Here is a 15,381-nt window from a genome sequence, read left to right as displayed (position 1 = left end):
ATTGTTGAATGCATCAAAGCATCCATAATGATGATTACTCTGACCATACAATGGCTCTCAGTGCATGTGCAAGGTTTGACATTTTTTCCCCAAAGCAGCAGAGAACAAAAAATAAATAAATAAAAAAGCAACAGAGATCTCCAAGTGTTTCTCTGTTTGAAACAATTGGAAAACAATGTTTTAAGGGCATTCTGGTTGTAATGACTAGTTTCAGTATAGGTTCACACTTCATACACATCATTCATCTGTTCAGCTGTAAGAGACAGGACCGATTCATTATGCAACTTTGAACATTTGGGTGTACTGAGCCTTTAAGTCCTAGTATGGGAGTAATCATCCCCATGTATCCCAATTTAGAGGAAGAATAGCATTTCTATGGTGGTGTAGGGCTCAGGGGAAGATAAAGAAACATCCGACAGTCTCCTTTGTACAGGATTTTCAGAAGATGTCAAGATAAAAGTGACAAAAAAAAAAAGATAGTGAGGGGGAAGAGTTGAGGGCATAATAAAACAAATAGAAACTTATTTAAACCAAACCCAAAACTGTCGAGTCAGCCTGGGAAACGTTATTTCTGCCAATTTCTAAAATGTTAACCTATACTGTTTGCGTGTACTCACTTCTGCAGCACCTCTTCCTGGCCGCAGACTTTGAGCAGGTAGCTGGAGAAGTCAACCTGGTCCAGGTCATCGTGGACCCAGCAGAGTGTCTGACTGATCAACAACTCCACCGGAGAACTCACTGCGTTAGGCGGAGAGGATGGATGGTGAAGAAGACGGTGACGGAGGGGAAAGGGAACCACATGAGAGCGATGTGAGGGAGGGGGAAGTGAGTCAGTGGTTGGGTGAAAAGAGAGAATGAAGAGACGGTAGGAAAAGGGAATGTTGGGAGAGAGCAAAAATAGAGAAAGGATATGATGAGAATGAGGAACAAAGCTTTTTAAACAACAAGATTATACCCTAATTACAAGTACACAATATAAGGTGCATCAAAAAGATGGCTTTGTATTGGTTTGGTAAAGGAACTAAGGAACAACATATCCTACACATGCACAAATTATATTAGAGGGATCAGAGGTTAATCATATCATGCTACAAAATGCCGAGACTTATTCAAAATAGACATTCATTTGTTGCCGTGGGAACTGAGCTCTGGACCTTACATTTATAGAAATTACTCTCTGACCTCAAACCGCCATGCTTTGAACAGTTCATGTATCCAACCTTTTCTATAAAGGAATGACAGCGGTGCGTTGTGGAACAATATAAGGGGGGGTCAGTTCTAGTTGTTTATATAAGCTCAGATATCTGATGTGTCTGTGGAAGTAAGACTGGGTGGAGAACGTAACCTGAAACACAGCAGATTACTCGGCTGCTTAGCTATATTTAAAGAGATTTTAGCACACTCTTAACCTTGCCGATACACAAACAAAGGCAGACAGATATGGACACTTCACACACAGAAACTAGGCACACAGACAGCTTATTATAAGAACAGACGTCCATATAGACACACAGGGAAGGAGACCACCCCTGAATACGGCAATAACAGCTCTCCACCCTTCAGAGGAATGGCGCGTCTTTTCTTACCACTTAGAACAGTAGCTTTAGCTTCATGTTCTGTGTGGCCGCAGTGGTGGTCGCCAGGGTTATACTCCTTGTAACAAAGCAATTAGACAGGCTACGCCTCGTTTTGTGAGCGCTCTGAGGTGGTAAGGGAATTCCCAGCAGGGCACGACTTAAAAAGAGGAGATTCTTCCGTTGGATGCTGTAAACCATTTCACACATGGTTGGGGGAATGGTGTTTGCAGGGTCACATACAGGCACACACACAATATTGGCATACTTGGCATAAATACATCACTTCTTAGGACTAGGGAGTGGGATGTCAAATAAATGTACTAAAACAACCCTTCAATTATTGTAATATTAAGCTTATGGAGCAGGTTTCAGGTCCATTCAGTGTCGGATAGGTTGAATCCATAATGAGAGGTGCTGGCATAATGGCAGAATAAAGCTAGAAGTCACTCAGGACTGATTAAAGCCACATGACTAACATATTTCAGATGTAAAAAAGGAATGATAGAATTCCTACATGACAAAGCTCTGACTTCAACTATCAGACACTGATTCAGAGACAAAAGGAGGCGCATAGAGGCAAAACAAAAATGCAAAGCAAAATAACAATGTTACAGTATAACAGTGTAGCAGAAGATGTCAGATTATAAGGCCCAAATGCATGCACAGTCATGGTTGAGTCACAGCTTCAGTGACCTCCTGATGCCAAGAACTTTGTGTTCCTATCTTACTGCTGACCTCTCACCTACAGATGAAATCTCCACTAGAGAAACACAAACAAATCAGCACGTTGTCCTCGATGAATACCATAGGAACATCTGGAGACAGACTGTAACAAGACACATAGCTCCTTTAAGTTTTATCACTGTAGATTGGCTGTTTATTAGGTACACCTTGTTAAAGCTAATGTAGTCACAAAAGTACTTGACGAACACGATGCTGTTCCCTCCTCTCCTATAGCATTTCTTCACCATCATCAATTACATCACATTTCCTCAATCCGTCTAATTATCATTTTCCTCTGCACCTTTACCACTTGTCTTTCTCCTGATTCCCTCCCACTGTATTTCTCTCTGCTCCCACTCTTCCTCCCCACTGCATTCTCTCTCTCTCTATGTATTTGTTTTCACGCGTTTCTATCTTTCTCCCTCTCTCACTCCTTCCATCTCCCTTCATCATCCACAGTATGTTAGGAATCCCCAGAATCTAGTAGTTCACAGCCAAGCCCCCGAAGAATAGATTGTCTTTCCTGCTGCCAACTCTCTTGAAAAAGGGTCAAGGCAAAGATGCAAAACAGAATGACAACAATAAAAGATGTTTCATCCTATATGGCAATTCGCCCACGAATAAATGCAATAACCTTGAAACATTTCTACAGTAAAAGTAGTAATACTACAGCATAAAATCCTCTATTACAAGTCCTGCATTCAAAATATTACTCAAGTAAAAGTATGCAAATATTATCATGAAAAAATGCTTAAAGAGCCACAAGTAAAAGAACTTATCCAGAATAGTATATATTATATTACTGGATTGTATTATTAATTATTGATGCATTAGTTCATGCATTAATTCAGTTAATCACTTTAATGTTGCAGATGGTAAAGGTAGAGATAGATAGAGATTTAATCAATTTCTATACTATTGGGCATCTTAATCTATAAGCATACATTATCATTTATTAGTTGATTATATTTTGTATTTATAATCTCAGTCTGTTAAGTGACTAAAGCTGTCAGATAAATGTAGTGCAGTACAGAAGTACAATGTTTCCCTTTGAGATGGAGTAGAGGTGAAATACTTAAGTATAAGTACATTCATTCATTCATTAATGTACTTAGTTACATCCTACAACTGTTACCATAAATACATTTAATAACTGTTTTTCCAACTCTAGTCAATAAATGTGATAGCAGTTGTGAAGTATTCTGTTTATACTCAATATAAAACTAATTACTAACAACTACTAATATTCAAGACTAAGTCTTGAATGTCCTCAAATCGTTGAAACGCCCCAGCCTTTATCTCTCTATCTATCCTTCTATCCAAGCCTCGAGTAGAACTGAGGCCTTTTGTTCCAGAGAGCAGATTCCAGCATGGTCCAACCAGAGAAGTGCAAACACCAACAATGTGGGCCAACACGCTGTTGACAACACAGGAGACCAACCAAACAACATCATACTGGGAAAGAAGGAAACACATCTAGGAAATGACCCCCGGGGCAGCAGGATTAGAGGAGGTGAACTCAGCAGAAGCAGGAAGAAGCGGTAAACCAGGAGTCAAAGCAGGAAGCTTGGAAAGTACAATAAGGATGAGGAAAATAGTCAATATACTTCCTATAAGTTGTTGTTGCTGAACTGGGCTATACAGAGTGATGAATGGGTCAGTGGGACAGACTGTTACATATATTTAACAGGCATTAAACAGAAAGACAACACAAACACACACACTTAGTAGCCAAAGGAAGACCCTCAGGGACCCACATAGACACTGGTGAACTTGGTCACACAGTTGGGATACTAAAAAACAAACAAAAAAGCAGACTGGACTGGCTGACAGCCTCTAGCTGCTTGGTTTAATGTCAATTACGGTGGTGGAAGTTTTGTGTGACTAACGAGGGCTTAGTGAATAACAGCTCCTTAAACACCCAGGGAAGGAAACCAGAAATCTAAGTGGTCTCTTGGGTCAAAAAAAAAAGAAAAAAAGTCTTCAGTCCCTTTTGCCCAACATGGCTACTCCATGGTAAGGGGACAAACCTTTATTTGTGAGGAAAAGGAACGTAGTGTACTTCCCACGACAGGAAAAAAAAAGAATGAAAAGAAAGATTTGGTAGGGTGGGGGTAAGGAGTTTGGCAGCTGTGAATGTCACTTCCTCCACCAGAGCTCTCATATCTGCAATCTGAGCTGCCCACTCTTAAAAAGCACAGGGGGAACAAGTTTCTTTTTTGGCTGACTGCATTGCAATGGTGTAGCATACAGTGTGTATAGAGGATTTTCTATATATTTGTTGCAATCAGCTGTATGTCTATTCTAGAACAGGTGGAGGTTGAAGGCAGTGGAAAATGGTGCAACATCGGCCATATGATCTTTTTTTATTCTGTTAAACTGGTTCAAACATGGTTCCCAACAATAGATACTTTTGTCACTGGATGCTTACCATCGCAGGTGAAGGTTACAGGCTGCTGAGATTCTGAGATTTCAATAGAAACCTTCACAGAGCAGCTATTGTCACCTCCGCTGTCTCTCTGGGTAATGACGGGGCTCAGGACATAGCCGGGATTGGTGGACAGTTTGCCATGAGGGAATTTGGAGCGCAGACTGGTAGAAAAATGAAAAAAAAAACACACAACAGAGAAGAGTCAACACTTTTTTCAGTATTTTGGCCTACTTGGCCAAGGAAAACACAGCAGGGGCAGCCAGAGCCAGCCTGCCATATGGATCATATTACTTGGATGAGAATATCAGTAGCATCATGGGCAGTATAACAGTAAAACTGGATGGAGGGTAAAGGAGGAAAGGCTGAATGAAAATTATATTTATATGTATACTGTTATGGTTATATGAAAATCAGTTGAAATGTTTCATTTCTACTCGGAATAGCTTTGATGCACTCGGTCATCTGCCTCTAATGCTGTGATACTGTTGGCTCGGGTAATTGTGAGGGTAAAAGATGATGAAAATGCTACTAGTTACTAGTAATTGACTATGTAAAGTGAGTGTTGACCAATAAGTGGGCAGACAGCGGGCGTTGACTCTGTTATCATAATGGAAATGGATTCCTTGAGGCTTCATCATCACTCCACCCATATTAACTACTTGAGTGTGAGACTGTGTACAGCCTCAGGAAATGAACAGATTTGCAAAACATGCAATTATGTGTATATATGCAGGAAATGTGTAAGCATGCATTTACACTCACATACAATTTTTTTTGCATTCTTTTAGTCATGTTGTCGATGTTGGTCTGTCTGTCCAACAGCTGTGGTCAGACTGACATATCTTAAGTCCTATTAGATGGATTAGCCATGACATTTTGTACAGCCATTCAGGGTGGCCAGAGGGTGAATCCTACTGTCTTGGGTGATACCCTGACTTAAGTCACCTAGTTCCATTTTGTACAATATATTAAGAATGAATACAATATATTTATGACCAACTCCCTTCTAAAAGTCTGTGTCTGTACTTGGTGTATTTCAGCATTATGTTCTGTTTAACATTATTATCTAATCTTAAATATCACAATACAAATCATATCTATACATGGGCTGCTGCAAATAGTACAAAGCTTCATTCACAACATGGACATTTGAATAATTATCATTATTAATAACTCACAGAAACATTGCATGCAATAGTCCACCATCTCTTCCCCTCTCTCTTTATCTCTCTCTCTCTCTCAATCACGCACACTAGTGATGCAGCGCTCAATCCAAAAGTCAAAATGTATTGAAAAAAAGATAGATGTAATCATGTCCAACATTCAAGTTTTTATCTCTTGAAATATTCTGCTTCAACACATATTTCTTGGACTTTGGCCTTTAGAAAAACAGCATTTTCTGCATGTAGCAGCTTGTAGAGATTCCTATTATTCCACCAAATATAGGTGGAACGGGCTGGGAGGTGTCAGACTACATCCTGTATAATGTGAGTTTGTGCACCTATATCATTATTATTGTCAAAAATGCTAAAAGGCAGTCAAAGAAGTATAGTCAATGGAGGGCTTGATTTTCATGCTAAGAGGAAGGATCTTACGTTACTACATCTTCACAGAAGGCGACAACCTCCAGGCTTTGAGCGTCGTGTTCTTCTAGGGCGGCATTCTTCACCAATCCTTTTCCTTTCCCCTTGTCCTACAGGAGACATAGTCAGGGAAGTACAAAAATACATGAATTACACAGGTTTACATTTACATTTAGGTCATTTAGCAGACGCTTTTGTCCAAAGCGACTTACAATAACTACATTTGTCAAAAGAAGGAAACAAAGAAACCACAACGTATCATTGCCGATAAAGAGCTAAAAATAGAACAAGTGTTAGGTCCTCATCTGAGTAAAGTAGTACCTTAAGAGCAACAGTGCTATGATCAGAGTGCTATAGGTAAGGTTTTTTTTTTTTTTTACATATGTCAAACAAAAGCAGACCAGACAGAGACAGGCAAGACACAATAAGTGGCTCTGTGAACCATAGTGTGTCCAACACATATGAACCTATTATTACTCATTATCAGTTTAACAGGACTGACTGAACCCCAAGGAGCAGTTTTATTAAATACACCTCAGACCCATGAAATCTACAGATTGTAAAAACATGTCAACAAGGTCTCTGGAATTGTGAAAAAGCATTAGTTTAACATTTAATAAGGTTTAGTTTTAAGTTGAAAGTGTACATTTTTATTAAAGCTCTGGCAAACACAATTACTGTACAGTTAAGAGGTCGAGCTGGCTATCTCTTGTATTGGAAAAGGTTTTGCAATGCAAAGACAATATTTATATGAAATCTATTCTTTACTCATGAATATTTTAAGAGCGAGCGAGAGCTGAGTTGAAAGAGTTTTAAACCCGTCTCTCTCTAGCGCACGCACGCACGCACGCACACACGCACGCACACACGCACACACGCACACACGCACGCACGCACACCCCCAAGTGAGCTCCCTTGGGAATCACTCTGAGAGGTTGCTTGGCTTGTTGCTGGGAACCTGCAGTTACACTCTGCATTTTTACCTCTTACTGTCAGTGGCTAAGGAATGTGCTTCCTGTGCCACAGGAAATGAGAAGTGAAAGGGTCCCGCCCCTTCCTGCACCAGGCTCTTGGCTCTCTGCAAAAGTGCTCTGTCATGGCTTGGAAATCTGTGACTCTGACATCACTCAGGAAGAAACGGAAGCGAGGGGAAAGGAGATGTTTGGAATTATTTTTTTAAGAATGTCCAAAATGTTTTTTCATGTGCAGTGACAATGAAATGGGAAACTATGAACAAAATAGCGAAACTTCCTAAAGGTTGTTTTCCAGAACTTATTGTGTCAGGTCAACATAACTTCTATAGTTCCTTTTAACAAACAAACAAAACAAAGCATTGTTCCATCAGTTCCTCATACAATACAGTTTGCAAACCTGCAATGAAGTGTTTTATACATTCTCACTGGTGGTCATAGAATGCATAAAAGGGCCTAAAATAATTTGGACATCTTTTTCTGTCCTCACATTATTATATTTTTGGGACTTCAGCCAGACATGCTTACAATTATGTAATGTATTTTAAAAGACCCCCAGGCCCTATCCTTAAAAGAGACAGATTTCACTGTGAAGAAGATCAGAGGCGCAGGATTAAACTTGAGGCTTCAAAACTAGGTACCGATACCAGTATCATGTCCGATACTCTACTCATGTACTCATAAAACTACTACATTACAACCTAGTGTTGTCACGATACCAACATTTTGGTACCGGTACCGGTACCAACAGTGTTTCGGTACTTTTCGGTACTTTTCGATACTTTTTCAAATAAAAAGTGAACGCAAAAAATGTCATTACTGACTTTATTTTAATAGAAAATCTTGGAACAATAACATATTAATCAGTAAATAAAATAAAATACCACAAAGACAAGCTTTTCTAATGCACACAATTTTAAAAATGTGAAAATATAAATACAATAATATAATATAAAATATAATAATATAAATAAACCAGCTCTATTTGTTTTCTTCCAGAGCTACTTTTGTTAAGAGTGAAGGGCGGTGGCGCTTGCTTTTAGCACTGAATGTGGCTTTTCTTCCTGAGTAAATGACCTGTCGTTCCCTGAGTTCAGTGTGCAGGTCTGGGTGCTTGTCCTTTAAGTGTTTGGCTAGTCGGAGGTGTTTCCGCCGTTAGCCATGCATGTTTTAAACATCGTTTACACAGTGGTGCATCGGCGTTAACTGCCTCGCCTTGCTCATTTGTTTTTAGCTAAAGTACGGCCATATCGCACTTCGCGGTGCTTGTTTGTCCGCAAGTTGCGGCGTGGTGACGGTTGCAGCAGCCGTTCTCCTCTCCGTGCTTCGCGCTCTCTCTCGCGCGCGCGCGCGCTCTCTCTCTCTCTCTCTCTCTCTCTCTCTCTCTCTCTCTCTCTCTCTCTCTCTCTCTCTCTCTCTCTCTCTCTCTCTCTCTCTCTCTCTCTCTCTCTCTCTCTCTCTCTCTCTCTCTCTCTCTCTCTCTCTCTCTCTCTCTCTCTCTCTCTCTCTCTCTCTCTCTCTCTCTCTCTCTCTCTCTCTCTCTCTCTCTCTCTCTCTCTCTCTCTCTCTCTCTCGCGCTCGCTCGCTCTCTCCAAGCTTTCCTCCTGCTCCGTTTGTTGTTCCAGTCTACGCTGCTCGCTAACTTGCTAGCGGTTTCCTCCGGCTTGCCTTTTATCTCCCCAAGCTGCGGCTCGCTTCTCGTCCTCTCAGCTGTAGTTACAACGCGGGTGACGTCACGTGGCGAGTTCGCCGCGCTGTTGCGGGCGCTGCCGGCGGCGCTGCAAGTACCGGTCCCGTCCAAATGCAATATGGTACCGTTTTAAATGCCTCAGTACCCCGGTACCAAATTAGTACCGGTATACCGTGCAACCCTATTACAACCACACCCGACCCCACTAAGGCAACATGACGTAAACCTCTCATCAGTTGAGCCTAAGAAAGCCAACATGATGCAACAATGACCTGATGTACAAATCCATGTTTCGCCAGCTGTAGTATGTGTGCACATCCCTACAAAGTCTCCACCACATGAATTACATTAGCTATGAAGTTGATGGCGGATGTTGCTTTTAGTTTCTGCAAGTGAGGTCCCGCCCACTAATCTGTAATAGGTCTGTAGCCTCAGTGGGTCCCACCCCCTATAGGCGGGTTGAAAACATGAGGAACTAGTGTTGCAGTCGTACCCCCTCTAACCAAGGCAGCTCTTTTTCAGAATAATATACGGAGACCTCCCGTCTCTGAGGAAAATGAGGAAATGATGCACGACTACTCAAAAATACTACCGGGTTTCTAACAATACAAAGCACAATGCACATGGGGAAGTATCCCTTTAAGGTGGACTGACCTTTAAGGTGGACCAGCACTATTCCCCTTTTTAGTGACAAGCTGCTCTGAGTCTCTTAGCTGTTTATCTGTAATAATCCTAACTTTTTAACTGATAGCACGGTTTAACGGTTAATTATTAATATCCACAGTGCAAACTCTGCTCTGATTGCATCAGAAAAACACAAAGTTGAATGTTAAAATGTAACAACAGCATCATGTTGGATTTTTTATTTGTTACATTCAGAAAGTGATTATCTGATGAACGTGTAAAATGTTTTGAAAGTTATTGTTAGAACTGTAATGGTATTATTATTATTATTATTATTATTATTATTATTATTATTATTATTATTATTATATAGTAATCATTTCAGTACTCGGTGTCGACAAGTACTGAAATGGAAGTACTTGTACTTGGTCTGAAAAAAAGTAGCGGTGCATCCCTATTCAAAACCATAATTCACTAACCAATGGGTGACATCACAGTAACAACATCCACTAATTACAGTCCATGGCTAAGACCAAAGAATGTTTGACATGTCTGCTTAAAGATGCGTTAAACAATGAATCACTAAATTGTTGCCAATTAATATTTAGCTGATTGATCAAGTCCAAACATCCTGCTCCTCATAACCTAACCAACAGTCCGGGGTGACCTGGTGGTCAAGTGCATACCACATAACTAACGTGACCTCGGTCCAATTGCAGCCTGTCAACTAAATGCAAAATTACAAAAAAAATTGGAGCACCAATCCTAATAACCAACATCACAACATCAAGCAGCTTAATCTGAGATATAATGTAGGCCATAACACTTCAGCCCCAAGAGTTTTGTTCTGCTGATATAACAGCAGCAGATAGAAATCTCTAAGTCAGCATGTGGAGCTTGGAAAGAAGGCCAAGTCTGTCACCAAACCACCTGCAACTCCCAGCAAGGGAGAGAGGAGACTGGGTTCCTGCCTGCACAACATTTCTGTCACAGGCTCTCAATATTTTTGCAGACAAAAAACAGTGAAGGGACATAGGGATGCAGAGGGAAAGAAAATGACTGACAACAACAACAACAAAAAAAGAAGGATAGACATACAGAACAGAAGGAGATAGAAAATAATGATGGTAGAGCAACTGAGAGAAATCATTAGATCGCCAACACGAAAAGAAACATTAGCAGTGTTTATGTTTGGAGTGAGGATTGCTTCCACACACACACACACACACACACACACACACACACACACACACACACACACACACACACACACACACACACACACACACACACACACACACACACACACACACACACACACACACACACACACACACACACACACACACACAGCCCCATCTTTGTTTCTCTCCTGGTGCTCCTGGTGTTTGAAGTCATGGGAAAGGCTTCATATGATTCACACGTTGACTAATCCTTCTTCCTTTCTCTGCTTTCACTCGGATGTGTCACAGCACTGCCGGTAATACCAGGAACATGCTGTACAACATAAAGGAAGATTATAACCCTGATGGTGGCTGGTCATGCAGAGTGAACTGTGGTATGTGACCAGTAGTTTGAGCTGGTTAATGTGATGATGACTCTTTTCACAGTATTCCAACTATCTCATGATGGATGTCCTTGCTGGATTTTTGCAAACTATTAGACAGACAAGTCATGGAACATATCTAAAGTTATTTTTCCACATTTTCCAAACCTACTGGGAGCTCTGATATAACAATCCTGACAAATGTCTATATTGGCAAGATTCAAGTCTAGAAAAGAGGCGTTTTTGTCCTGGGTGAACGACATCACTAAGCTGTGGCCACATTCTGCTCCAGAGTGAGACATAATCAATTATGACACATGTGACTCCTGCTTCTACTAAATGACACAGACACACTATTCTTGTTATTTTTCTTAGGTAACTTAACCTCATGGTTGACTGAAGAGAAGTGTTACAATGTTTATACATCAAGACGATGGTACGGCTGTCAAGGCCATCAATGGAACGGCACCCATCTACCTTCAAACACTGGTCAAACTACACAGCCCGACGCAAGCACTTTGCTTCTCTACTTCAGCTGGCCGGCTGGTACCACCATCGCTGAAATCAAACAAATGTCGCTCAGCAAAGTCCAGACTCTTCTCTGTTCAGTGGTGGAACGAACTCCCGACAGGACAGCAGAGTCACTTGCGATCTTCCGAAAAAGACTCAAGACTCACCTCTTCAGACTTCACCTCGACTCTGCATAGCATGACCCATTAACAACAACCCCCCCAAAAAATAGCACTTCCATGTTCTTACCTATTTGATCATAGCACTGTTGTTCTTAAGGTATGTTTGCTGAACAGCTACTAATTTATGCAGACAAGGACCTAACACTTGTTTCTATTTTTTGCTCTTACTTTATCGGCAATATGTTGTGGTTTCTTTCTTTTGACAAATGTACTTATTGTAAGTCGCTTTGGACAAAAGTGTCTGCTAAATGCCCTAAATGTAAATGGAATGATGGAGCCGATCCCAGCTGACAATGGGTGAAGGGAGTCACCAGACACGTAGAGACAGACAACCATTCACACTCACATTCACAACCATGGGGAATTTAGTCATCAATTAAGCTAACCTGCATGTCTTTGGACTGTGGGAGGAAGCCTGAGTATGCGGAGAGAACCCACACTATTACAGGGAGAACATGCTAACACCACACAGAAGGACCCCGAACCCAGAACCCAAGGCCCCTCATGCTGTGAGGCGACAGTGATAACCACCACACCACTGTTCAGTCCTCATGATTGTCTTATGCATCACTGTTGAAATATTTCAGCTTGCAAAAAAATCAGGTCTATTTGCATCTTTCCATCGATTTTTTTAGCACTGCGTGAAAGCTTTGCATTTGGTGTGAACGTACCGTTAGGGCTAAGGATAGCCCTGGGCTAAGAATATGCAGTATGCCGTGCTTGATTGAATTGTGGGGAGTGTGGGGAGCTAACAGGAAGTCGACCAGCATGCCCAGCAGAAGTCTGACTGGCTTGGATGGAGGAGTCTACTGAGAATGTTCTGTGGGCTAAAGAATGCAGAACGTGAGGAAGTCCACATCGCTTTTTCATGTGAACAATTTTCATATGAATGAGCTACCTTATGAAAGTGGTATCTAGTTCTCCCAAATACCCATCACGTAAAGGATGCAGGTGTCAAATTATTTTTTTTTTATCTTTAATATTCTTTTTTTGTGGAGGGAAATGTATCCAACACTGAATGTTATCAGAAATGTTGTTTTGTTTAAAAAAAAAACTACACGGGTACCTGTAAGGTATTGGAGGTGTAACATTTGCTGTGTTGCAATATTCTGCCTCTAATGACTTCAGGTATGTTTAGACCAAAAGTACATATAAAGTCAATGCAAAGACGCAAATACACGCAAATTCTTGCGGGTGGTCTCGGGCGGTGCGAATGACACAAATTATGCAGTGCAAATGTGCTTTGTGGCATTCTTGCATGAGACATGGGCACACAGGAAGCCTTACTGCAGTAGTTGAACTGAAAGGCTTAACCGACCACAGCTGTGACTGGTGGCTGGTGGTAATTCCAAGCCAAACATCAGTATTGAGTTACACTACGCACCTAGACACTAGACACCTCCGTATCTCTTAGTCTGGGGTAATTTTCATTAGCCTGGCACAGTCCACAGGAAACCTGCACTCAAATATTCACCGGCCACTGTCAATATTTGACCAGCCTACAAGCAAGAAGCTGCACAGCAACATATTTAAAAAAAAAGTGTAGTTCTTCAGTGCTCAAACATCCATTTGCTGAGAAAAAAAGATTTTAACAGTAGCCTAAATCAGTTGCTTGTATCGGTTTTTTATTTCTAAATTCAGTCATTTATCCGACACAACCTGGGAATGACCTGCAAGCCTCAAAACAGTACTAGCTCCAGACTTGATTTTACAATATTACTTTGTGTGGAAAATACTAAGTGATCCCATTATGCTGATCCAACAGTTACTGAATTGATGGAGATTGATTTGAATGGGTTGTGAATAGTCAGCAACTCATAACCGTTGGCTAAAACATTAATGGCACTTCTGTTTGAGCACAGCTTCATGGATGGGCCTGTGAGAAGCTCTGTAGTTTACATCAGAGGAACCAGCTGCTCGGAAAACACAAACGAACTTCTTCTTTCGATCAGGAAATGACTGACGGCTACCTAACTCAAACTTCCTGGAATTAACTGAAATCACTGGCTGGAGGGAACAGACTGTCAAATAACATCAGATTATTTGCCATTTTGTGATTGGAGGAAATATCTGAAACATTGCAGAATGCATCTTATTCCCACTGCTGTTAGCAAGGTTTGTGCATTAGTATCTGGTTTTCTACCTACTCTGCTTCCCCAAGCCATCTTCCACAATGTGTCTCCTGTTTTCTGCCAGTAAACAGGGTCAAAGGTTGGGAGACGTTTTGAGCGTTTTGCCCAGTGAGTCACACAGTTAACTGGGATCCATGCCATGTCCCTGCACTACAACATCGTCTAAACCTGTGCTCTGCCTGGTGGAACAACATTCCTATACAGGTGTCGAAAGTGTAATTAGATGATGATAAAAGAAAACGGGGGCGAGTCTGTAATGGGATGGTACGGAGGTGTGAGAGATATAAAAGAGCTGCTGGAGGTCTTTTCATTCTGTGGGGGAAGGTGAGCTTTGCTGTGTAGTCAGTTGGCAAAAATGTACGGTGCATGCTGGCACACTGTACGCTTCATTTTCACACATACACACCGTGATCTTGAATCGCAGCATATGTTCAGATAAAAACTAGTTCAGACAAAAAACTGCCCGCAGGTCATTTTTGAAGGAACGGTGCAAGAACAGACATGCTCAGTTGATCCACAAAGAAAGGGCAAGCAAAACACTTACTTACTATTTACAACTTACACTACTCAAAATGTAATCTAGTCGACTAGCTTATCTGTCTCATTACATAATCATAAGTATTACGTTACTGAAGAACGGGTCTTGTTAAATTAAATAGATGAATAGCCAGTTATTCAAACAAACAAATGTGTATCCCTACACCTTCCATCTCTTTGTAAAGTTATATGATGTGGGGCTAGATCCAGCACAAAGTCACATCAAACTAAAAATCCTTACCATTTCTCCACTGGATTTGAAGCTCTACTGCACCAACCAAAAAACCAGTAACGCTGAATCGAGTGGAACTAAACTTCTTGAAACAATTGTGAAGATAAGTAAAATGAACCCAGACATGGCAACGTGTGGTAAATGACGCATTCATTTCCAGCGTTGCTTTGCAAACAGTATGAGCCAGGTCTGAACAGGTACTGGTGCTGCGAGGTGTGATGGCTGAACTGTAGATAGAGCTATTTGTTTGACTGCTGATTATCACTAACCTACAGCTTTATTTCCAAAGGCCAAAGCAAGCGATTAGTAGCCAGGCACCACAGGCAGTCAGTGAAGGGAAGGAGTTAAGTGATAGAGGTGAAGAAACAAATGAAGAGACAAGGAATAGATAGTAAATACAGAAAGAGAAATAAAATAGAGTGAAACTGGAAGAAAGTTAGAGACAAAGAGAATAAAATACATATAAACAACAAAGGCTTCAAGAGAAACAGAATGAGACATACAGTATGTGTGACATTAGTTTTAAGTAAGTCTCCAAGTTCCACCTCATTTGTTCCATTTTTACCCCCCTCTGCACACACCACATCTTACATGACAGTCTTGCCAATCAGAAGAAGGCTTGGCAAATTTAGGCTTACTTGCC

At 41.1% G+C, this 15,381-nt stretch overlaps 1 protein-coding gene across 1 annotated transcript in view; it reads right to left on the bottom strand.

Moving 5' to 3' along the window:
• pik3c2a (phosphatidylinositol-4-phosphate 3-kinase, catalytic subunit type 2 alpha) overlaps window positions 1-15,381 on the bottom strand; it is a 45,272-nt gene that overhangs the window by 20,147 nt on the left and 9,744 nt on the right. Inside the window, exons 3-5 of the mRNA XM_084018472.1 lie at window positions 6,327-6,424; window positions 4,732-4,892; window positions 618-738 (exon numbers count right to left, since the gene is read on the bottom strand). Coding sequence (XP_083874598.1) covers window positions 618-738; window positions 4,732-4,892; window positions 6,327-6,424 — 380 coding nt within the window. The remainder of the gene's footprint in view (window positions 1-617; window positions 739-4,731; window positions 4,893-6,326; window positions 6,425-15,381) is intronic.

The sequence above is a fragment of the Eutrigla gurnardus genome (assembly GCF_963514095.1).
Source record: "Eutrigla gurnardus genome assembly, chromosome: 9".
NCBI lineage: Eukaryota > Metazoa > Chordata > Actinopteri > Perciformes > Triglidae > Eutrigla > Eutrigla gurnardus.
The sequence above is the reverse complement of the archived record's forward strand: the minus strand, read 5'-3'. Positions and strand labels throughout refer to the sequence as shown.